The following is a 26,112-nucleotide window of genomic DNA, read 5'->3' as shown; positions in this document are numbered from 1 at the left end:
AACTTCAAGTGTAAGGGCGAGAGGCTCCAAGTTGTGGAGATTCCTCGCAAACGGGATTGAGTAAAGCAAGCAAAACACCGTGGTATTCAAGTGGGTCTTTGGACCGCTTGAGAGGGGTTGATTGCAACCCTCGTCCGTTGGGACGCCACAACGTGGAGTAGGCAAGCGTTGGTCTTGGCCGAACCACGGGTTAACCACCGTGCCATCTCTGTGATTGATTTCTTGTGGTTATTGTGTTTTGACTCCTCTCTAGCCACTTGGCATTTACTGTGCTAACGCTTAACCAAGTTTTTGTGGCTTAAGTTTTCAAGTTTTACAGGATCACCTATTCACCCCCCCTCTAGGTGCTCTCAAAAGGACAACCAAAAATCCTCGAGGCATATCAGAAGACGACTTGATTCATGTCGGCATGCTAGAGAGACGGGTGTAATAACTGTAGATTACATCAAGTCTGAAAGGAAGCTTGCTGATCCTTTCACCAAAGGATTGGCTCAAAAGCTAATCCAAGCAGTGTGCATGGGAATGGGACTCGTACCCTGTTAGCGGTTTCAACTGCGGATAACTGTCCTGTGTGACCGGAGATCCCGAGATCCAGGCTCCAGGAAACGAAGCACTGTGGAACCAAGAGCACAAAAGACAAAGAGTCTCATTAGCTGCTGTGCTCTGTCTGTATGGCAGGTTGAGCGATATGCTCTTAATGAAGTCAATGCTATAAGCAGGGAAATTGTCCTACAGAATTTCCTTAATGATTTCACCTATATGAACTGGCTGTGGGGTTGCAGTCCGGGAGAGAATGGGGTTTCTCTCTAGTGAGCTCATGAATAGATATTAAAGTGCATGACCGTAACGCCCTGCCCCGTAAGAGAAGCAGATAATCTGCCTAGTACTATGTGCCTTTTGTGCGAAGATTCTCACACTAGGTTTGTGGATCAAGGCGTAGTCCTCCGCTTACTCGTGCAGGGGTTGGAGTACACTGGGATAGGCTTTGGTTCAAACCTAACAAGTACCTTTGCCGAAAAGTAGTATATAAACAGTACGAGAGCTTAATGTCATTGATCAGAAAATAAGAGTGAAAATGGTGGGGATTGTTGTCCATATTTATGATTTTCACTTTATATATATATATATATAAAAAGGGAGTAAGCAGGCCAGCCGGGTGGGCCGCATCAAGGCCCAGCTGGCCAAGCAGCCTACCAGGCAGCATGTTTTCTAGGGCAGTGGAGGTCACGGCTGAGACCCGAGGCATGCAGAGGAGATTAGCTTCCTAGCAGCGGCGCTTAGAAGCTAGTTGGTTTGGTGCTTGCCGATTGCTTCGCCGATCTCTGCGCAAACTTCTCGAGGACGACTCCTTAATTAGTGAGACAACCTCTCTGCTCAGGTCTCACCGAAAAAATCCCAGCTCTCTATTCCTGTTCCTCCTCTCGGTTCCAGTCACGGTTTGGATCGGTTCCTTCGATTCTTGGTGTTCTTGTGTTAATCCTGCTGGTGGAAGAAGGTGGAGGTGGCCTTGCTTGTGCGCAGCGAGGTTCTCCTGCGCTCCGTTGTCTCACCGGTGCACCTGTGTGGTGCTCTGTATGTTCTGATTATTATCCACCGTGGCCTGGTGTCTGGGCTCCCTGCTGCGCTGTGTTCGTCTTCTCGGGCTAGTGCCGTGGACGTCTCCCTCGGCTCCGGCAGCGACTCTAGTATCTCCGTCAACCTTCCGCCGTGCAGGCCCGGACGTGGGCGGCGGAATTGGTTTTCTGGGACAGAACTTCGTGTTCGCTGAGCTGATCTTCCCACGTAGACAATCTACGTGCTGTGAGTTATTCGTTGCCTCACTTTATTTACTGTTTAATTTTGTGCAATCTGCTAGTATTAAATACTTGAGTGTGATTGCACTGTTGTGGGCGGATTTGTGTGCTCGATGATGATAGCGGTGTAGTGAGACAACGTGACAGTCTGGGTTCTAGTGTATTATCATTTTCAGCATTGATATTATTTGTGCCTAATTAAATATCTCTTTGTTGAGGCTGTTTACCTGTGTTAAATTCTGTTATTTTATTTAGTACACAGCTCCTTACTATTAGTTTTTATATTTGATTATTAGGCTTATTACATCTGATTTAAAACACTGATTTGGTAAGATAGGGCTGTCACGTTAGTCGAGGATCTCTGATCACCTATTAGCGTTGGAGGGCTGTTTATTACAGCAACTCGCTATTTTGAGAGCAATATTTTAAGATAAACAATCATGTTTATTAGTTTAATCTGTCTTCTTCATCTGCAAGCCATGTTTAATTATGAAATGGATCTGAGTAGCTATTTTACATGTTTACATGTTCTAGAATTGCTACTGTTCATTGCTGCAATAATTACATATGACATTTGTCTGAGTTATATGCTTGTTTTATTCGGAATTCGAATATTTAATTTATTTAAATATATTGGAAGCATGTCATTTATTTCTCTAATATTACAACATTATCATCAAACATTCCTTTCCACTTGTTAAAGGTCTCTCCATATTATTACAGAGAAAATGCAATGCTTACTTTGGAACCATGTGTTAGGATGAAATTTATAGAGTGTTTGGTTTGAGGAATGATATAGTTTATCATCTTCTCACTCTCATTTTTTTGTTTGGTTTGTGGAATGAAGTGAGTTAATCCATCACCACTTCATTCCTCATAGTTAGTTATTTATTACTAATATGTGGAATAGAGTTATCCCACCAAATTTGAGGAATAGATTCATGATGCACCACTTCATTTTGGATAGATTGATTCATCAAATCAAACACCTCATTTAGTGATGAGGTTCATGCTTGGAAATTCTGGGTAGAGTACGGAGACTATATGAGATTTTCCGTCAGAAAAAAAGTATAACAATAGAAGGAAGGTTGATGGTAGAATTACATCATGTCGACATGTTTGTTCCAATGAAGGTCCATAGCATCATGTATTGAAGTGCTGGGAAATAATGAATACCTTGTTGCCATTGCAAGTCTTGATCAAGAATTAATATTCGAGGATTAGCACAAAGTTGCTGGAAATCCCATGAAGCAAACTGCTGCATGCACTTGCAAACAATTCAACAGTAGTGGTATATTGTGTGCTCATGCTTCAAAAGTTCTTGATATTATGAATGTTAAGTTACTGCCGGCGCATTATATTCTGAAGCGCTGGACACGTGAGGCAAAGCATGAAACTATACAAGATACACAGGGAAGAAGCATAGTTGAAAATCCAAAGTTAAATGCTATGCGCCGCTACAAAATTCTATCATATAATTTTTTAATTTGGAACATCAAGTTATCAGCTCTTCGGGAAGCTTCATATTAGTGGCCAACATACTTTGACAGCCTTGGTAGGCAAGTTGAAGAACAAAATGCAAAGACTACTTGAAAAGAATGTTTAAGCACCAAATGCTGTACTAAGTAGTGCACAGTTCAAGGAAAAGAAGGTTCCAACGAGAAGTGCTAGAAGAAAGAAAAATGGTATGAGGTAAAACGCAAGACAACCAAAAAATTGATGTTAATGGAAATCTTTTGGATAATGAAGTAGCATCCGAAAGTGCCTTTTGGGACAGCAATACAGATTTAGGAGAATATATCATGTCATCGATTTCCTTCACACAACTGTTAATGGAAATCTTTTCGCGTACTACATTTATAAATTGATGTTAATATAAAGAGTATTGACTTGTTGTTTTTGTTTTGCAGAGTTCAAGTACCGATCTTAATGCTGAAGAACGGTTGTATAATGAAGCTCGTATTCAAGAGTAGTAGTTTCAGTCTTTCAGATCATATTTTCTGATGAATGAGTTGGCTGAATGTTGATGCCTTTATTTTGTAACCTATGACAAGAACTTATGCATGATTTAGCTGTCTCTGTTATTATTTCTGAGCATTCGTTTTTCCCTTATTTTTAGCATGTCTTGTTTTTTCAGTCCAAAACTTGACTCCTTGCGTGTCCTGCCATATCCTATACGCTATGCAATCTGTTGTTTCAGCCTGTTGAATGCCAAGAAAGAAGGAGAAGCGTTGGCAATCCGCGTCCGTGCACTGGACGGTCGGCGTGGCTCGCGTCCATAGCACGCGGAGCCGGAAACCCGGAAAAGATCACGGCAGCAGCCAGCAGCTGGACAAATGGAGCCGCTGGCTGATCGACAGGCACGGCCAGATGCCATCTCGGCCGTCCGTCCCGCTGCGGCGGCGGCTATTTAAAGGACCAGACGAGCGTCGCCACCCCGTTAAAACTCTTGTTGGGAACTCTGCCTGGTCTAGGTGTACCTCGCAGTAGCGATTACCCTGCCTCTTCTGCTTCTTGATGATTTTTCCTCTTTTTTTTTCTTGGATCTTTTTTTCCATTATCAGTTCGATTACTGCTTTCCTTTTGTGTGGCAACGAAATTCCTGATTCCAGAGATCGTAATGTGATTAATTGAGATTTTTTTTTGTTGATCCCGATCTTGCCTGTTCTACCTGAGACTTAGGGTCGATCCGAATTTTGAAAGGACTAATCGTGCCTTCTATGCACCAGATCGATCTTGAAATTCGTCAAGTTTTTTTTCTTTTCTTTTCACCACTTTTGCCAGACCCATTCACTTTGCCGATTCTCGAAAAAAGCTAGAAAGTCTGTTTGGTGGTTGTATTGTTCCAATCCTCAATCTTTGCTTCTTTATTCTTCCGTCTTTTTCCTCCGTGCCATTGGTGGTTGTATTGTTCGAATCCACAACTTTGCTTCATTCTTTTTTTTTTCTATCCGTGCCAATGATGATTTACTTTCAAGGTGAATTCTTTGAGTGGTTTATGATGTTCTTGAGGCGTTCAACTGAGGCACGGCTGAATCCAAATTTAATCATTTCTTTGGCATTTCGTAATGCATTTAACTCCTGGATTTAATTCAGTACGTGAAAATTAGACTTGGGTATTCGTCCCGGTTTTTTTTCTGACTAGATTCTAGATGACTTTATATGGTATTGCCTCCGTTCTGTTTACAAATATACGACGCCAATATTTTTTTTCGTCAAAACTTTAATCACTTGTCTTATTCAAAATATATATTTAAAAAATTAAAATAGTGATAAAACAAATCACAACAAAATAAACGATAACTAAAGCTTTTTTAAATAAAACGAGTGATCAAAATTTAAAGAAAAGTCAACGGTATCATATCTCTACTACTTATTAAGTTAGCAATAGTAGCCTGACTTTTTATGTTCTGCCGTTTGGTCTCTGACAGGTAGGGCCCGCTTGCTCCTGCGTGCATGCTCTCGGTTTAGCCCATAACGCATTTTTTACAAAAAATAGTACTACTACACATGTCACGCACACCGGAAGACACATGCGCCATGTGATAACAATCGTACTACTATGCGCACAGGAAGACATATAAGCAGGTTTCAACACCAACCGATGGGCAATGTGGTACTAATTTTACCTTGCAAAAAAATGAAGACAGACACATGCGCCGTGTGAGGCCCATCTACCAATTTGTCTGAGGCTCATCTCCCATGGAACCCTAATCCGCGGCCGCGGCATCTAGCCCTGCGCCCCCGCCCGTGGCTTGCTCGCCTCCACCCGCGGCCGCGGCCTCCAGTGCCCTGCGCCACCGTCGCTTGACAGGCTCCACCGCCCCATCTTCTCTCCCGCTGGACAGCCTGCAACGCCCCAAAGCATCACCCGCCGATGGCGTCTCCGCCCCACTCAGTCGAGGTCCGGACCCCCGGCGACTCGCCGTGGCCCACCGCCGCTCTCCTCTCCCCCTCCGTGGCCGCACCCCAGCCCTCCACCGCCTCCCGCCTCCTGATCCTCCTCACCGCGGTCGTCGCCGCTACGGCCTTCGTCCTACTCTGCCCGCCCATCACCGTCGTGACCGCGGCGTCCGCCACCGCGCGTCCGCTCTCCAAGCTCTCCAAGCCCGTGGTGCTGCTCACCCCTTGTCATCCTCGGCGATTCAAGGTGTTCTGCTCACCCCCTGTCCTTCTCGCTCTTTACTCTTTGATTGAGATTAGGGTTCTAGGGATTTACACTGCTCTCCAAGGAAGGACAGGGACTTGCTCTACCCCGTGATTCACTCCCCCATCGAGCTGCTTTCCTATCGAGGTCGCGAACTCCTGTGCGAGATCCACGCTGCTCTCCATGGAAGGCCGGGGACCTGCTGTACCCCGATGTGGAAATCTCATCCTCGGCGATTCAAGGTGTTCTGCTCACCCCCCTGTCCTTCTCGCTCTGTACTCTTTGATTGAGATTAGGGTTCTAGGGATTTATTGCTTAAAGATTACGTGCTGACGATTTGATCTTTGGCCAAACCTCTTATCCCTCCTGTTGATGAGTTAGTTTAATTGTTATGGGCGGAGTGTGTTCTACGTAGGATCAAGGCGAGTTGGAAATTCTGAACTTGGACAAACATAAAAAGTGCCTTCAAAGTAAATAGTTGTTTAATGTGCAGTAGGCTGATTTCTCATCGGAAAATTTTGAATCAGCTCACATTCACACACCCCTCTAGACTATAGTTGTCTGATCGGTGCTTCACCCTCCCATTCTTCTTTTCCCTAAACAAGACAGGAGCAAAGTTGAAAAAATAACTAAGATGATACTTCCAGCACAGATGGTAAAACAATCAAGAAATATAGAAGACAACTCAAGTTGTAGCTTCATGGAAATAATATTCAAAGAACAATAAAATGTTGCTACTACGACTTTGTAGCCTCTATTATGCTCAGAAACGACATTGAAGGATATCAAAATCAACAACAAGAGCTGAATAAACTACTGCCCGAAAGCAACACTAAAGGGTGAAAAATTTAGCTGAAGAGCTGAATAAAACTATCATTGCCTGTGAACAATTAAGCAAGAAGGATGACAGATCCAATAGAAAGAGCTGAAATGAACTATCATCATCACCCCCAATCTAGATTTACAATAACATATCATAGAAAACCCTCAGCAGAATCAGGCTTCTTGGGACCGTTGCTAGAGTTCCTGTCAATAGTGGACACGGTGACCAGAATAGTGACAGGGCTTCCTGGGACATGAGTGTTTGCAAATTCACCTTCGGGTTGATTATGCTCTCGCTCACTTTGCTTTGTCATTAGAACGCTATCATGGACATTGGCCTTGGATACTTCACTCTCGTGGCAGCTAGGATCCTTCTCAGCTGTATCTATGTTTTCTTGCATGTGGGATACTACTGCTATTTCACCCTCGTGATTTTTCTGCTCCTCTATACCCGTTTTCGAGTTACCTGCTACATTAGTCATTTGACGTTCACCCGCCTGATGCTCACTCTCCTGACAAGTCATTTCAGGACTTTCTTGAACGACGTTCTTTGTAGAGTCATCTTTATGGCGCTTCCACTCTTTCTCATCCGCTTCAGAGATTTCAAGCAAATCAACTTTTGTGGTTTCACCGCTCTGATTGGCTCCCTCCTGCTCAGCCATCATCCTTTCCTTTATCGACTTGCTAGCATCAGTTGTAGTGGTTGCAACCTTGTTGTAGGCATCAGTTACCCATGCTGCACCTGTAAGGACATACCTGTTACTCATGATGACAGAACTAGCAGTAGAGATAGTCTGTTCGGCTGCAGCTAATGCTGACTTGGTCTTCTCTGCAACCTGGTACTTTTCATCCATCTCCTTCATTTTCTCATTCACCACTAAGGTCCCGGTGCTGAACTTCTGGCTTAAGCCCATTGTCCTGTCAAGGGAAGCGACTTTGGCAGTTGCAGTTGATGTGAGCTGATGCTTTTCATCGAAAGCCTTTGCTTTTTCAACTGTGTCCATGCCGAGAACAAACCCTTTGGCTAACATAGAAACTGCAATATCCTCAGCCTTCTGAAGAGCAGATTCCATGCCACCAGTGTTTTTTGACTGATAATGCAGTTGGTGGCATTAGGAGTCTGAGCTTGTTAAAAGAAATTTTGCTAATGGGGGATTTGAATGTAACATGGTTCTACCTCTAGATCAGCTAAAACAAACGCTGGTAGCTTGTAATCAGTGGCTGGTGTGATGATGACAGCCATATCTTCTATAGTCGCTCCCTGCATTAAAGCACGGATTTACGTAATAGAATTCATAAGTGTAGAAAGGTTACCTTTAACACATAGTTAGGTAAAAGACAAGAAAATCAAATGAGATGGAAAATATAGTAGTTAAAGACCAATAACAAGAACACATCATACACGACAGTTTCATGGAAGAAACCATGTATGCAAACTGCATATTCATATTAAGTTCAGGACTCTCAAATCTAGAAAAAGAGAAGTAGTAGTAGTAACCATCTCTCATTCAACAAAATCAGTGGATATAATACTAAATTTGCACGCCCTTATTTCATTGGCAAAGTGTATGAAGATGATCATCGTCATAAATAATTTGTAGTAGACCGTAGAAACCAACGCAAAAACCTATACCGTAAGAAGCATAGCCCTCTCTGCTCCTTGATTATCTCTAAACGTGATGTAGGCAGATTGCGACCGCTCATCACAACTGCAAAAGCATTCTAGGTCAAATCATGCATGCGCTTATGCTACCGAAATATATCATGGAGATGATATTGGCACTAACCTTTTCAATTCTACATGCACAATCTCACCAGAAAATGAGAAGAACTCACTAATATCTTGCTCTGATGCTTTAAGTGAGACGTTGTGGATCTTTACCGTGCCTGTGCCTGCCATGGTCGCCTTAAAAAAAGTTGGACGACAAGAATCAATCGGCAGTTTCGATAAATACATGTTTTAAATTCTTTAAACTACCATATCTAGAGGATTACTCAACAAGGTCGTTGATCTCATTGACCTTACATCTAAAAGGTGGGATAAAGACTTAATCTAAGGAATTCATTGTGTTCTTTTTTGTGACAAATAATGCGCCAAAAGCGCCTGCTTCTACCAGTACCGGAAGCGCGGCAACTAGCTAGAGCAAATCTCAACTTGTGCGTTGGAAAGCAAGTGAAAGAGGTATATCCTTTTTTTACATTGAAATATCAAAGTACTATGCAGATTTTATTTCAGCTCTATTGCATGATGCACTCGCACTATTATATAGTATAAGTACCATCACCATAAACTCTGAACGCTCTATGTTTGGTTTCAAATTTTTCCGTAACTAGATTCGGTTTCCTGATTTTTATAGGCTATTATTTAGGTAGTAATTTGCCATAGTGTTGGGGAGATGGCTGAACAGTACAAAATGCATGTCATGAATGAAATACAATGGGATTATTTTTCAGTTGAATTGTTAGACATTCAACATGTGCATATTAAATTGGTTTCTATAGACACATGCTTTATTGGTTTGTTGGGATCTCTCAGGAATACACAAGCTTTGTCGATTGGTTGCGCGCACGTGGCCCACCTAACTGTGGAAAGACCACCTTGCACATACCATTGCTAATGAGACTGGTGTGCCATTCTACAAGATCTCAACCTTGCCAAACGCCTCTCACGGAAGCTCAGAGGATACGTCAAGGTCATGATCGACGAACAGATGGAGGTGCTCCGCAAGCAGATCTCCATCTATGCCACCATCTGCGAGCAGCTTGTTGAGATGCATCGCATCCTCACCGAGCACCAGGACACCATTGCAGGTTGGTCAGCGCAGCTGCGCGCAAAACCAATTGATACTCTCTTAGCTCTCTGGTCGTCTTCTTGCTTGTTCTGCCTTCTGGGGTTTGCAAACGGAAAACTAGAGCGATTCCTTTTCTTTGCCTTGGGACTTGCATTGCGGATTGTCAGTTCCATCTTTGCCCCTTTGTCCACAGAAAAATCTTGTCCTCTTTTTTCCCCATGACTTCTCTAAAGCCCGCAACTACGCATCCTTTCTTTATTCATGAACAGAGCTAATTGTGGTGTTACAGGATGCTGCGTTTTCTAATCGTACGAAATCATTTTCGGTCAAATCTCTACTACTTATTAAGTTAGCAATAGTAGCCTGCCTTTTTATGTTCTGCCGTTTGGTCTCTGACAGGTAGGGCCCGCTTGCTCCTGCGTGCATGCTCTCGGTTTAGCCCATAACGCATTTTTTACAAAAAATAGTACTACTACACATGTCACGCACACCGGAAGACACATGCGCCATGTGATAACAATCGTACTACTACCTACACAGGAAGACATATAGGCAGGTTTCAACACCAACCGATGGGCAATGTGGTACTAATTTTACCTTGCAAAAAAATGAAGACAGACACATGCGCCGTGTGAGGCCCATCTACCAATTTGTCTGAGGCCCATCTCCCATGGAACCCTAATCCGCGGTCGCGGCATCTAGCCCTGCGCCCCCGCCCGTGGCTTGCTCGCCTCCACCCGCGGCCGCGGCCTCCAGTGCCCTGCGCCACCGCCGTTTGTCAGGCTCCACCGCCCCATCTTCTCTCCCGCTGGACAGCCTGCAACGCCCCAAAGCATCTCCCGCCGATGGCGTCTCCGCCCCACTCAGTCGAGGTACGGACCCCCGGCGACTCGCCGCGGCCCACCGCCGCTCTCCTCTCCCCCTCCGTGGCCGCACCCCAGCCCTCCACCGCCTCCCGCCTCCTGCTCCTCCTCACCGCGGTCGTCGCCGCCGCTACGGCCTTCGTCCTGCTCTGCCCGCCCATCACCGTTGTGACCGCGGCGTCCGCCACCGCGCGTCCGCTCTCCAAGCTCTCCAAGCCCGTGGTGCTGCTCACCCCCTGTCATCCTCGGCGATTCAAGGTGTTCTGCTCACCCCCTGTCCTTCTCGCTCTTTACTCTTTGATTGAGATTAGGGTTCTAGGGATTTACACTGCTCTCCAAGGAAGGACAGGGACTTGCTCTACCCCGTGATTCACTCCCCCACCGAGCTGCTTTCCTATCGAGGTCGCGAACTCCTGTGCGAGATCCACGCTGCTCTCCATGGAAGGCCGGGGACCTGCTGTACCCCGATGTGGAAATCTCATCCTCGGCGATTCAAGGTGTTCTGCTCACCCCCCTGTCCTTCTCGCTCTTTACTCTTTGATTGAGATTAGGGTTCTAGGGATTTATTGCTTAAAGATTACGTGCTGACGATTTGATCTTTGGCCAAACCTCTTATCCCTCCTGTTGATGAGTTAGTTTAATTGTTATGGGCGGAGTGTGTTCTACGTAGGATCAAGGCGAGTTGGAAATTCTGAACTTGGACAAACATAAAAAGTGCCTTCAAAGTAAATAGTTGTTTAATGTGCAGTAGGCTGATTTCTCATCGGAAAATTTTGAATCAGCTCACATTCACACACCCCTCTAGACTATAGTTGTCTGATCGGTGCTTCACCCTCCCATTCTTCTTTTCCCTAAACAAGACAGGAGCAAAGTTGAAAAAATAACTAAGATGATACTTCCAGCACAGATGGTAAAACAATCAAGAAATATAGAAGACAACTCAAGTTGTAGCTTCATGGAAATAATATTCAAAGAACAATAAAATGTTGCTACTACGACTTTGTAGCCTCTATTATGCTCAGAAACGACATTGAAGGATATCAAAATCAACAACAAGAGCTGAATAAACTACTGCCCGAAAGCAACACTAAAGGGTGAAAAATTTAGCTGAAGAGCTGAATAAAACTATCATTGCCTGTGAACAATTAAGCAAGAAGGATGACAGATCCAATAGAAAGAGCTGAAATGAACTATCATCATCACCCCCAATCTAGATTTACAATAACATATCATAGAAAACCCTCAGCAGAATCAGGCTTCTTGGGACCGTTGCTAGAGTTCCTGTCAATAGTGGACACGGTGACCAGAATAGTGACAGGGCTTCCTGGGACATGAGTGTTTGCAAATTCACCTTCGGGTTGATTATGCTCTCGCTCACTTTGCTTTGTCATTAGAACGCTATCATGGACATTGGCCTTGGATACTTCACTCTCGTGGCAGCTAGGATCCTTCTCAGCTGTATCTATGTTTTCTTGCATGTGGGATACTACTGCTATTTCACCCTCGTGATTTTTCTGCTCCTCTATACCCGTTTTCGAGTTACCTGCTACATTAGTCATTTGACGTTCACCCGCCTGATGCTCACTCTCCTGACAAGTCATTTCAGGACTTTCTTGAACGACGTTCTTTGTAGAGTCATCTTTATGGCGCTTCCACTCTTTCTCATCCGCTTCAGAGATTTCAAGCAAATCAACTTTTGTGGTTTCACCGCTCTGATTGGCTCCCTCCTGCTCAGCCATCATCCTTTCCTTTATCGACTTGCTAGCATCAGTTGTAGTGGTTGCAACCTTGTTGTAGGCATCAGTTACCCATGCTGCACCTGTAAGGACATACCTGTTACTCATGATGACAGAACTAGCAGTAGAGACAGTCTGTTCGGCTGCAGCTAATGCTGACTTGGTCTTCTCTGCAACCTGGTACTTTTCATCCATCTCCTTCATTTTCTCATTCACCACTAAGGTCCCGGTGCTGAACTTCTGGCTTAAGCCCATTGTCCTGTCAAGGGAAGCGACTTTGGCAGTTGCAGTTGATGTGAGCTGATGCTTTTCATCGAAAGCCTTTGCTTTTTCAACTGTCCATGCCGAGAACAAACCCTTTGGCTAACATAGAAACTGCAATATCCTCAGCCTTCTGAAGAGCAGATTCCATGCCACTAGTGTTTTTTGACTGATAATGCAGTTGGTGGCATTAGGAGTCTGAGCTTGTTAAAAGAAATTTTGCTAATAGGGGATTTGAATGTAACATGGTTCTACCTCTAGATCAGCTAAAACAAACGCTGGTAGCTTGTAATCAGTGGCTGGTGTGATGATGACAGCCATATCTTCTATAGTCGCTCCCTGCATTAAAGCACGGATTTACGTAATAGAATTCATAAGTGTAGAAAGGTTACCTTTAACACAATGTTAGGTAAAAGACAAGAAAATCAAATGAGATGGAAAATATAGTAGTTAAAGACCAATAACAAGAACACATCATACACGACAGTTTCATGGAAGAAACCATGTATGCAAACTGCATATTCATATTAAGTTCAGGACTCTCAAATCTAGAAAAAGAGAAGTAGTAGTAGTAACCATCTCTCATTCAACAAAATCAGTGGATATAATACTAAATTTGCACGCCCTTATTTCATTGGCAAAGTGTATGAAGATGATCATCGTCATAAATAATTTGTAGTAGACCGTAGAAACCAACGCAAAAACCTATACCGTAAGAAGCATAGCTCTCTCTGCTCCTTGATTATCTCTGAACGTGATGTAGGCAGATTGCGACCGCTCATCACAACTGCAAAAGCATTCTAGGTCAAATCATGCATGCGCTTATGCTACCGAAATATATCATGGAGATGATATTGGCACTAACCTTTTCAATTCTACATGCACAATCTCACCAGAAAATGAGAAGAACTCACTAATATCTTGCTCTGATGCTTTAAGTGAGACGTTGTGGATCTTTACCGTGCCTGTGCCTGCCATGGTCGCCTTAAAAAAGTTGGACGACAAGAATCAATCGGCAGTTTCGATAAATACATGTTTTAAATTCTTTAAACTACCATATCTAGAGGATTACTCAACAAGGTCGTTGATCTCATTGACCTTACATCTAAAAGGTGGGATAAAGACTTAATCTAAGGAATTCATTGTGTTCTTTTTTGTGACAAATAATGCGCCAAAAGCGCCTGCTTCTACCAGTACCGGAAGCGCGGCAACTAGCTAGAGCAAATCTCAACTTGTGCGTTGGAAAGCAAGTGAAAGAGGTATATCCTTTTTTTACATTGAAATATCAAAGTAATATGCAGATTTTATTTCAGCTCTATTGCATGATGCACTCGCACTATTATATAGTATAAGTACCATCACCATAAACTCTGAACGCTCTATGTTTGGTTTCAAATTTTTCCGTAACTAGATTCGGTTTCCTGATTTTTATAGGCTATTGTTTAGGTAGTAATTTGCCATAGTGTTGGGGAGATGGCTGAACAGTACAAAATGCATGTCATGAATGAAATACAATGGGATTATTTTTCAGTTGAATTGTTAGACATTCAACATGTGCATATTAAATTGGTTTCTATAGACACATGCTTTATTGGTTTGTTGGGATCTCTCAGGAATACACAAGCTTTGTCGATTGGTTGCGCGCACGTGGCCCACCTAACTGTGGAAAGACCACCTTGCACATACCATTGCTAATGAGACTGGTGTGCCATTCTACAAGATCTCAACCTTGCCAAACGCCTCTCACGGAAGCTCAGAGGATACGTCAAGGTCATGATCGACGAACAGATGGAGGTGCTCCGCAAGCAGATCTCCATCTATGCCACCATCTGCGAGCAGCTTGTTGAGATGCATCGCATCCTCACCGAGCACCAGGACACCATTGCAGGTCGGTCAGCGCAGCTGCGCGCAAAACCAATTGATACTCTCTTAGCTCTCTGGTCGTCTTCTTGCTTGTTCTGCCTTCTGGGGTTTGCAAACGGAAAACTAGAGCGATTCCTTTTCTTTGCCTTGGGACTTGCATTGCGGATTGTCAGTTCCATCTTTGCCCCTTTGTCCACAGAAAAATCTTGTCCTCTTTTTTCCCCATGACTTCTCTAAAGCCCGCAACTACGCATCCTTTCTTTATTCATGAACAGAGCTAATTGTGGTGTTACAGGATGCTGCGTTTGCTAATCGTACGAAATCATTTTCGGTCAAACTCCCTTTCTATTTTTACTATCCATCCAAGATTTGCTATATAGTTGTTTATCACTTCATGAGCAGTTTATCACTTCATGTAAAACTAGAGGAAGTCGAATCTTTTTTTGCTCAGTGTGGCAAGGTATGCTACATGTCTTTTAGCACTGATTGTTGCACCTAAAAGTAAGGGGTAAAAAACTACAACCATCACAGGTGTCAGCAGAACTTATGCAAATAGGAAACTGATATATAAGATAGATAAAGTTTCCTATTGCTATTAGACATTCAATATTGTTATGATTGATAATAGCGATAGGTTCCCTCATCAACTAGGGGTTGTTTCTGTGGCAGCAGGCTTTGACCATGCTGGTCTTTTGAGAACTTTGATTTGTTCTTGGTTGATCCCTAAACAAAGACTCGGCTGCATTTATAAGAGAGGTCATCTAGCTAACTTTGGGAACTTGGAAACTGACCTCTAGATTTTCCTAATACGAACTGACTAGATAACTTACCTAACCTAACTTATGTCTTTCCATAAAAGTAATGTAGAGAACAATTCTTTGAGCTGGAAATGTACTGTATGAACTCACATCCTTGACATTATGCATCCGATGTTAATATGATAAATTGGTGTCTTAGGCCATTACCATTCGAATACTAGATGTTCATTGATCTTGCAATGTGAATAGTAAATACTGCTAATAGTATTTGTATTTGTACTATTTGCATTATAGGTAAATAGTGTGAGGCTACCTCGGCATGTTTCTGACAAAAGGCATTTCTGTGGCACTGCTTTAGTTGAATTTTCAGAAGAAGATGAAGCAAAAGGCGTTTTTGAGAAAAATCTCATTTTTGCTGGGGTAGACCTGGAAATAAGACCAAAGTAAACCAACTACTAGCCTACCATTTGCATGTCAGGAATCAAACTGCACAGGGGACATCTAATGCAACGCACAGGCACTCACTTATAACTTCTTATGTCCTCGCTGATTCTTAAATTTTTAGCAATTTGGTGCCTTCTGAAATTATTGATGTTTCTGCAGGAATTATCAAAGACAATAGCTAAATTAGCTGAAGATGGCAAGGTATTATCCCAAATTTTATCTTTCCACCTTTCTCACTATGTTTTTGCTTCCATTTCCAACATTACCTTTTTTATCTTCTTACTTGGAGATTTTTTAACTAAGCGTTTCTGTTTTTTACACATAAGTTCCACTTTGTTATCTTATCCTGTTTGGACTATAATGAATATGATATCAGTAAGTGTTTTTTTGCAGGTTGCTATAAGGAACATAAGAAGAGATGCAATCAAAGCTTATGATAAACTAGAGAAGGTTGCTCTTCTCATTCGTCACTTGTCCTTGTGGGCCATCGTAGCTTTGTAATAAAACTCATATACCACACTTGCTTATTTTTGTTCAAAAAAACTGCACTTGCTTATGTAGGAAAAGAAGCTTTCTGAGGACAACATGAAAGATTTATCAGCTGATCTACAAGTGAGGATGAATTTTCTGTTTTTTTCTTCCTGTAGTTGCACATAGGTCCTCAAGGATATGCTTATATCTCTTGGAAAGCTTTTTACTGTTAGATGCAGTGGGAGCTAACTTTCTCGTACAAATTCTGCAGAAAGTCATAGACGACTACATGAAAAAGATCGAATCCATCCAGAAGCAGAAGGAACAGGTACTTTTTTGATCTATTTGTTGACTTTTTGTCTAACAAGATGTAGTGTTTGCTGGTTATACGCTATAACCTGAGGCGAGGTAATAGGCACATATCGAACTGAGCTTCTGAATAAAATAACTATGCTTGATGCTAGAACAAGAACTCACAGTATTCTTAGGTTAACCGTTAAAGAGCCCTCAGAAAGTGAATCAGAACTGCCTGGATTCTTTTCAGGAACTGATGAAAATTTAAACCTCAAGCTGACTGTATGGCTGGTGAGGAATAACCGCCTCCGTGAAGCATGGACCCCTGCATATGTTGGTGAATTCACAATGCAGTGATGTGATGTTTTCTGAAGCAATTTGTTTGGTTCATGGTTTTGGTGTCTCGGCGCTGCGCCAGGGATGCACGTTTTGAATCAGGCGCTTTGCTGGAACTTTTTGAGAAACGATGGAAATTGCTATTGGTGCAGAGAAATATGCCTAAGCTTCTAGAGAAGTGTACCCAAAGTTATCTAAATTCCAGTAAAATATCAATTACACTGTAAGACAACAATTACTTAAAACTCCAGTGCGAATTGAATGATAGCTTTTTCTGTAATGAAACAGGTGGTTTGGTGGACTATACTATGTTCAAGTTCTGATTCTTGTACTGTTCTAACACTGTTGATTTCTACTAGGTTCTTGAGGAAGGCGTCCTCAACCCAGAATCAACTGTTGTTGCGATTTTTCCCTCTCCAATGCATTATGCTGGGCCAACTGAGGTGCAGTGGCATGCTAAGGCTCGTATTAATGCTGGTGCAAATTTCTATATTGTTGGAAGGGATCCTGCTGGTATGAGCCATCCCACGGAGAAAAGGGACCTCTATGATGCTGACCATGGGAAGAAGGTTTTGAGCATGGCTCCTGGCCTCGAGAGGCTCAACATCCTTCCTTTCAAGGTATGCCATCCTTCCTGACCAGATCTCTTCCTTCCATGCACATCCAGTGAGTAAAAGAACGTATTGCAATTAGCATTTTTCTTCACATCTATACACATGTCAATCTTTGATGTTTTTAGTTATCAAGAAAATAGAAAGATTTATTGTTTGTCTGCTTTCTTGACATTTTTCTTGTCTCTTATTCCGGATCAGGTGACTGCATATGACACAAAGCAAAAGAAAATGGATTTCTTCGATCCATCAAGGAATTCCTCTTCATCTCTGGCACAAAGGTAAGTTTTCACAACAGCTGGGATGTTGTGATTTTCAGCACCAATCCTTTGTCGTCACTCGTCAAATCCTAACTAATCATGCCTTATTCAGATGCGCACTCTTGCCAAGAACCACGAGAGTCCCCGGGATGGTTTTATGTGCCCGGGTGGCTAGAAAGTGCTCGTTGAATACTATGACAGCTTGGTGCCATTCGAGGGCAGCAGCAAGCTGCGCGAGCCAGTTGCAGCCTAAAATATGGGAAGCGCTTCAGATAAGGAACCCTACTATATCAGCACAAGCGGTTCTTTGCGACATAGAACCGTTGTTGTATGATTGTATACTGGTTTGTAAGACTTAAAAACACTGGGCTTGATTTGGACGTTAATGTGTGCTTTGTAAGTGGTGTGCCCTATCTGCTGGCAGCGTTGCACATCAAATGTTTGGTGTTAATAAGGACAGGCTATGTATCCTCTGCCAGATTGTTGTACATATACATTCTGGTGATATAAACATGAAGCTGTCTTCTGCTGTTTTATAACCAGTTCTTTTAAGCATTTTTTTACTTATATCAATGAGAATAAGTTATTGGGTTCACTACTTGCAAGAACTATAATGTTACATGGCAGGAAAAAAGGAAATGTTCATGATTCAAAAGAAATAAAATGGCACAACATGGAAATGGCCGGAAAAGAAAACATATCGTAACATGCCACGGCCCTCGAAGTCATGGGTAAGAATAGGATCAAAGAAGGTACACATAACTTCTAGATATCTGTGGCAATTCTTGAAATGTAAAATTAATGTTAAACAGAGCACAATGAGGTATACAATACTGAGAATACACATGCCACGACCCTCCAAGTCGTGGGTAAGAATAGGATCAAAGAGATTAAGAGTAACGAAAACCACAGAAGGACATGTATGCACAATAAATAGTGTAAGTACTCCATAGACAGTTTGAGTGTGATGTTTCCTTATATATAGAACTCTCGCTTAGTAGATATGCAGAGCTGTTGCCATTAACGTTAAAAAACACAACACTTTGAATAACACAAGCATAATACTGGATATACAACTGCAATTTACCGTAGCAGTTTTATATATAAAAAAACTCAAGTATTTTTGTAGTGATTAGATTAACCTTTCTTCCTATACTCGATTCATGCAAATCATAATGAGCAGCAGACATTGCTTAGCAGATTATTGTTACTGCTATATTTCATAGTGAATCAAGTGAAAGCAGCCGTGAGGGAAACTCGAGTTATTATCGTGGGCGACGAAATTGATCTTTAGCTTTGTTCATGCAGAAAACAAGTCTACTGTACTACTAGGACTTTAACTGTGTCCTCAGTAAAAAAGGACTAACTTGATCTTTATTCTTGTTCATGCAAGAATTTTAGGCACATTTGTGACGCCACGCTGCAGTTTAATGGAGGTGAGCTCCCTTTGTCAATGCTCTCAGTTTTTAAGGCAACCACATTTCATTGTCTGGGACCACAACAGTGTTTTTAAGGCGTCTTGTAGGCCTCCAAGCGCTTGGATAATTCTAGGCACCTTGCCCGCCTAGGCATTAAGACGGTGGTCATGTTTACTTGCTCGCCTTACCGACTTAAGAACACTGGACCACAATGATCTTATCGGTGATGAAACTAGCTTCTATGTTTTTAAGCTGACAACATCATCGTACTATTAGTATTCTGTTCCTAGCATATCATAGTGATGTTGTTATTCTCTATCTATGTTTTATATTAATTTTTAACTCTCGTGGCAACGCAAGGACACATACTTATATTATAGTGATGTTTCTCGTTTCGTATATATGTTTCATACCAATTTTTAACTTCCATGACAACGTACGGGCATATACCTATAAATTTATTATAAAAGAGATTCAAAAATCTATCTAACCATATTAATGTTCTCTTAAACTTTGGTAAGCTTACGTACTTTTGCTATGGATCCTTTTGAATCAATTACAAGGTAATTCATTTAAAAACCGTAGTAACACACGTGTACCTAAATATCATATATAAAAGTTTGCATGGTACTGATGATTACAATGTAGTGGTGAAACAATCAGATTAAAATAACAAAAATTATGTATGGATATGATCACAAATGTATTAAGAAACATTTTCTCATAACAGTACCATGGTATTATGTGTTCCCGTTGCAACGTACGGGCACTCACCTAGTTTATAAATGAAGGGAGTATGTTGATGCACTGCCTGTCTAATATATCCCTGTGTGTTGGTGGAATCTCGGAAAATTTGAAGCCTGTAAGTTTGTTGCCTTGTTCTTTTTCTGCTGGCTCGAATATTTGTCGTCGACAAATAAAAAAACGGATGCGTAGGATCTAGAATAAATAATGAGGGGAGTGAATAACTACAAAAACATTAAAATTATTATCTTTAATGTATTTTTATAATTCTGGATAGATTAATGTTAGGTTAGTAAAAATGTAACTAAAAAATCTTTAACTCTTATTGATCTTAAAATTTGATAAATTAAATTAGATACAATTATTAAACAAACCAACCTGGAATTATATTTACTGGACTTCTGGACCTAAAGTTATTAACGAAATCACATCGTTGATCCGGAGAGGGATAGAAATTATCAATATTTAATTTCGGAAATAAAAACTTTATAGATCAATAAATGGATAATTTTGTAATGATACAGATCAGGATTCAGATTAGGTAGGTTCAGCTTAGATAGACCTCCAACAACTCTAGATTTTGGTCTAAAAAACTACTACTTAATGTTTAGACCCAAATATAAATATATCTATACAACTTGTAACCTAATATGATGAAACATTTTGATTATCTTTTGCTAATGTACTAAATTGATAGAAATTATATATATGCTACCGAATTATACATGATATTACATGTCAAAAAATTATCAGTGACTACCCGGTTCAAATCATGGGTCCCCCACTAATCTAGATTAATCAAAATATAATCAACAAATAGAGACTTATGTACAAAAGTGTCATCCAAAATTACTACAAAGTTTTTCCTTGAACTCTCCAAAAATCCCAGATTAATCTCATTACTTCATTAGATTTAATCTAAAGCCTAAAACCTCTTTAATCTTGTTCCGAACAAAAATGAAAACTTCTATCTATCTATAAAGGCCAAGTCCCTATTCGGCACATCGAGGCTTTTCGTTTGGCCATCAGCTAGCGGGGCCACACCCCCTCTTGGGCTGCCTTGCCATCTCCACACGGGCCATCCAAGCGTCCTCGCGAAGGCCTGTACCTACAAGGCCACTGGCCACCTCAATGTTCATTCTACACTTGACGTGACCATACATTATGATGTGTCTCTAATGCAATATCGATATTTATATGTGTTGAACTCTATTGCAGCGCTCAGCGGCAAATAGAGAAAGACAAAGAGAGAGACAAATGGCAGGGACAATTCTTTATTGCAGTGTAGTGAAGTATATATACAAGAGTTCCCAAGGGGTGTGTCCCTTGGGAAATAACTGTCACTATGACCGATGGATGGATTAGATCACATGTACAAAATGTTTTGTAACACTCCCCTTTGATCAATCTGAATCCATTTGATCATCTGCAATCTATCTTCCAATATATTATCTCCTCAAAAACCCTGTGGGAAAAATAAGGAGTATACAATATCTTTTGGATAATGAGATAATCTCACTTGAATTTCAAAAGGAAAATATGCTTGTAATCATCATGCATAAAAACCCCTATGGGGAAAAATCAATGATGAAGCATATAGCTTAGTTGATATTACCTCGTTAAAAACTTTGGATGAGAAAACCTTAACAAGACATTTATGAAAGAGTGTAATATGATGGTTCAAAACAGGTCAAATATCACGGAGAATTACTCCCCCTGATTCTTGCAATCACTTAAGTCTTCTCATACCAATCCCCTCAACACATTTATGAAACGTGGAGTGTTGGGGGCATGCTTCGTCGCCGAAGGTCCTGCAGGAAGAAACACCTTCGGCAAATCTGTTTATACGTGATACCGAAGCTACCACTCATGAAGCTTCGGTACTATAACGTATCCGAAGACGAAGGATCGAACCGACTTAAAGATGGAATGACTTCTTAGTCCATAAGGGTCTGAGTCATAATTGTAATCTTTTGTAAGAAGTATGATTGTAATTTCTCACAGGCTGCGTCCTGTGCCTATAAATAGATGAACAATACTCCTTTACTGTTCACGCAATCATGTAGTCACGAACATATTGCTTTGGAATTATTACTTTTTGCCAAGGCGAAGGTATAATGATACCTAAATATTATGTTTTAATATTTAGGTTCATGTAATAAAATATGTAAATAATGTTATCTGTTTTTAGCACATCTTTTCTAATGTTTTATATTTTATATTTCATTTTACATTATTTTATAAGTTTGATCACGAAGGTGTGACATTCGTGATATTTTGCTCATGGCCTTCGTCCGAAGTTCATTAAATCCTTAGGGAGATAATGCTTCAGCAGACGAAGGGCATTAATATTTAACATTCTATGTTGCTTTGTTCTTAATTCATAGCATTTGAGAACAAGTCTCCAACATTGGCGCCCACCTCCGGTGAACTCACTTCCACTTTCTGAGCTGATGGCTTCGTTCAACAACAAAGCTAGCGCTGCTTCGGCTACGAAGCTGATCCTCCCGATCACAGGCGGTTCATGCTCAGAGTCGGCTAACAAGAAGCAGAAGAAGGAGGCACAGATAAGGGTACAACATGTCGGGGTGCAAGGACCCTTCATCAAGTCAAGATGGTCTCACATCCCAATTACCTTCTCCCAAGAGGACCTTCAGCTCAAGGATTACCCTCACAATGATGCTATGGTCATATCTTGTGTCATCAAAGGATTTCTAGTCCACAATATTTTGGTTGACACAGGCAATGCAGCCGACATTATATTTGCTAAAGCCTTCAGACAGATGCAAGAGCCAGAAGACAAGATTCATGATGCTACGCACCCTCTTTGTGGCTTCGGAGGAAGACAAATTGTAGCGCTTGGCAAGATTACCATGCCAGTGACCTTCGGATTTGTCAACAATACAAGGACTGAGCAAGTTGTGTTTGACATTGTCGACATGGAGTACCCTTACAATGCAATCATTGGTCGCGGAACACTCAATGCTTTCGAAACAGTTCTTCATCCAGCATATCTTTGCATGAAGATACCTTCGAATCAAGGACCTATTGCTATTCATGGGAGTCAGAAAGCTGCCAGAAAGGTTGAGGGGAATTGGACAAATTCAAAGGCAATCCACAATATAGATGAAGCCGAAGCTTGTGAGCAGTACAAGTACAGAAGGGAGAAGGCTGCTTCGGCTGATCAGCCGAAACCCATGCTTTTATGCGAAGATATCGCAGAGCAGAAGGTGCTGCTGGGATCTCAATTATCTGAGGAACAAGAGAAAACCTTGATAAGGTTTCTGTTCAACAACAAAGATGTCTTTGCATGGTCGGCTAACGATCTCTGTGGCGTTAACAGGAATGTTATTGAACACTCGCTCAATGTCGATCCATCCTTCAGACCTAGAAAGCAGAGGCTTCGGAAGATGTCTGATGACAAGGCCGAAGGTGCTCGAAATGAAGTAAAAAGACTCCTCAGCGCTGGAGTCATCAGAGAAGTGAAGTATCCAGGATGGCTGGCCAACACTGTCATGGTAAAAAAGGCCAATGGCAAATGGAGGATGTGTATTGATTTTACTGATCTCAACAAGGCTTGTCCGAAGGATGAGTTTCATTGCCAAGGATAGATTCCCTAGTTGACGCAGCAGCTTCGTCAGAGCTTATGAGTCTACTAGATTGTTATTCAGGCTACCATCAAATTTGGATAAAGAAAGAGGATGAGCCAAAAACTAGCTTCATAACCCCTAGTGGAACATATTGTTATCTTCGGATGCCTGAGGGGCTCAAGAACGCTAGAGGAAGCTTCAGCAGGATGACAGCGAAGGTTCTCCATTCCCAGATAGGCAGAAATGTGCTAACCTATGTTGATGATATTATAGTAAAAAGCACCAAGAAAGAAAATCACATTGCTGATCTGCAGGAGACATTCGCTAATTTCAGACAGGCTGGTCTGAAGCTGAATCCAGAGAAGTGTGTCTTCGGAGTAAAGAAGGGGAAATTCCTTGGTTGTCTGGTCTCAACAAAGGGAATCGAAGCTAATCCAAATAAGATCGAAGCTATTCTTCGGATGGAGCTGCCAAGCACAAAAAAGGGGGCCCAACGATTGACAGGAAGACTGGCCTCTCTCAACCGATTCATATCTAGATCAGCAGAGAGAAATTTACCATTCTTCGAAGTGCTGAAGTCAGCCGAAGTCTTTCAATGGGGATCAACTCAGCAGAGAGCCTTCGAAGAGCTGAAGCAATATTTGATAGACCTAACGACATTAACTCCACCAACGCCAGGGGCTCCTCTGTTGTTGTACGTGGCAGCTTCGCATTCAGCAGTGAGTGCGGCACTTGTTCAAGAAAAACTTGAGGGACAAACCAAAACGCAAGCCCCAATATACTTCGTCTCCGAAGTCCTTAGTCTATCAAAGAAGAATTATACAGAATTGGAGAAGGTATTATATGCCGTCTTAATGGCATCCAGGAAGCTTCGACATTATTTTCAAGCATATCATATAATTGTTCCTTCGTCACAACCTTTGAAGGATGTCATGAGGAACAGAGAAGCTATTGGAAGAATTGGAAAGTGGGATGTGGAGCTCAATGAGTTCAGCATTGATTATGTGCACAGATCCTCAATACAATCCCAGGCGTTAGCAGACTTCATTGCCGATTGGACGCCAGGGGCTCAAGGAGAAGAAACAACTAAAGATACCGAAGTATGGACGGTATTTTGTGACGGTTCTTGGGGAACCTTCGGGGCAGGAGCAGCTGTTGTGTTAGTAGCACCCTCCAAAGTTAAAACTTGCTATGCAGCAAGACTTGATTTTAGCTGCACAAATAATATTGCTGAGTACGAAGCCTTGCTTTTGGGTCTTCGGAAGTTAAAGGCAATGGGGATTAGAAGGGCGGTTCTTAAAACCGATTCGCAGGTTATTTCTGGCCATATTGACAAGAGTTGTAAAGCAAGAGACCCGAAGCTTGAGAAATATTTAGACACGGTCCGAAGGATTGAAGCTTCCTTTGAAGGGTTTTCCGTCAAAAACATTCCTCGAGGAGAAAATGAACATGCTGATTTGCTAGCCAAGTCAGCAGCACAGGGGCTGCCCTTACCTTTGGAAGTATTTTTTGAAACAATAAAAGCACCTTCAGTTGAACTTCTTGAAAGAGCAGTCCTCAATATGTCTCCTGTTCATAGTGAAGATTGGAGAACTGAGATCATCTCTTTCCTTCAGGGTAATTTTCTTTCAGATGACGAAGCTTATAACAAGAGAATAGAGGCAAGAGCTCGACCATATGTTATAATAGAAGGGGAGCTGTACAAGCATGGAGTCTGTTCTCCACTACTCAAATGTTTATCCAGAGCCGAAGGTATAGAATTGATGAAGGAAATACACGCAGGCCTGTGTGGATCTCACATTGGATCTAGGCCTTTGCTGGGAAAAGTTTTTCGTCAAGGATTTTATTGGCCAAAGGCAGCTTCGGATGCAGCAGAATTAGTCCAAAAGTGCGAAGGCTGTCAGAAATGCGCAAGAGATCAAAAACAACCTTCGTCTCTAACCCAGTTAATACAACCCACTTGGCCATTGCAAAGGTGGGGCCTTGATTTGTTAGGTCCACTACCACCAGCACAAGGAAATTTAAAATATGTTGTGGTAGCAGTAGAATATTTTTCTAAGTGGATTGAGGCGAAGCCTTTAGCCACAATAACTTCGGTTACCATTCAGAAGTTTTTCTGGCAGAATATTGTTTGTCGCTTCGGAGTGCCGAAGGCCATTACTGTGGATAACGGAACACAGTTTGATGCCGAAGCTTTTAAAGAGTTCTGTGGACAAATTGGCACGAAGATCCATTTTGCATCGGTTAGGCATCCAGAGTCAAATGGACTTGTCGAAAGAGCTAATGGCATCATAATGATGGGAATAATGCAATTAATCTTCAATCAGCCTAGAGGAAAATGGCCAGATGAATTAATTAAAGTGGTGTGGAGCCACAATACAATGGCATCTAGGTCAACAGGCTTTACACCATTCAAGTTATTATTTGGTGACGAAGCAATAACTCTGGAAGAAGCAAAAGTAGGATCAATAAGAACAGTGGCTTCGGCAGAAGACGAAGCTGAAGCTGATTACTCTGTGGACAAAGATGCTATAGAAGGGATTAGGCTTCAAGCTGTGGAAAACATCAATAAATACCAAGTCGAAACAATAAAATGCCGTGATAGAAAGGTTCGGCTAAAGAATATTAAGCCAGGACATTTGGTGCTTCGGAGAGTGGCCAACCCAGAGACAGTAGGCAAGCTACATCTGAAGTGGGAAGGACCTTTTCTTGTAATATCTTCGTCAAGACCCGGTTCCTACAGATTGAAGGATATGGACGGCAACGACATTCCTAGATCATGGAATGTGGATGAACTTCGGCGATATTATGTCTAGCTTGATGTATTTTTTTCTATACTTTCTTACGGCACCCTTTTCCTTTCCAAAGGGGGAGAAAGGTTTTTAATGGGGCCATAGCATGTAATTTCT

At 41.8% G+C, this 26,112-nt stretch overlaps 1 protein-coding gene, 1 long non-coding RNA gene and 2 pseudogenes across 2 annotated transcripts; 2 read left to right on the top strand and 2 right to left on the bottom strand.

Moving 5' to 3' along the window:
* Positions 1-6,914: 6,914 nt before the first annotated feature.
* LOC103628151 (binding partner of ACD11 1) lies at positions 6,915-8,779 on the bottom strand. The gene is made up of 5 exons (XM_008668561.3): positions 8,758-8,779; positions 8,550-8,649; positions 8,396-8,471; positions 7,940-8,023; positions 6,915-7,853 (listed from the first exon to the last, which is right to left on the bottom strand). Exons 1-5 carry the CDS (start codon positions 8,777-8,779, stop codon positions 6,915-6,917), a joined length of 1,221 nt encoding a protein of 406 aa, XP_008666783.3.
* Positions 8,780-11,646: 2,867 nt separating this feature from the next.
* LOC103628150 (binding partner of ACD11 1-like) lies at positions 11,647-13,508 on the bottom strand (annotated as a pseudogene).
* Positions 13,509-15,636: 2,128 nt separating this feature from the next.
* LOC103626257 (uncharacterized) lies at positions 15,637-16,091 on the top strand. Its single transcript, XR_552814.1, has 3 exons — positions 15,637-15,680; positions 15,873-15,929; positions 16,041-16,091. It is a non-coding gene; the product is annotated as an uncharacterized lncRNA (long non-coding RNA).
* A 768-nt stretch (positions 16,092-16,859) lies between these two features.
* On the top strand, positions 16,860-17,626 carry LOC103628149 (ATP sulfurylase 1, chloroplastic-like; annotated as a pseudogene).
* The last annotated feature ends 8,486 nt before the right edge of the window (positions 17,627-26,112 follow it).

Source organism: Zea mays, chromosome 5 (assembly GCF_902167145.1).
Source record: "Zea mays cultivar B73 chromosome 5, Zm-B73-REFERENCE-NAM-5.0, whole genome shotgun sequence".
NCBI lineage: Eukaryota > Viridiplantae > Streptophyta > Magnoliopsida > Poales > Poaceae > Zea > Zea mays.
Note: the sequence above shows the minus strand (reverse complement) of the source record. Positions and strands in the feature narration are given on the sequence as shown.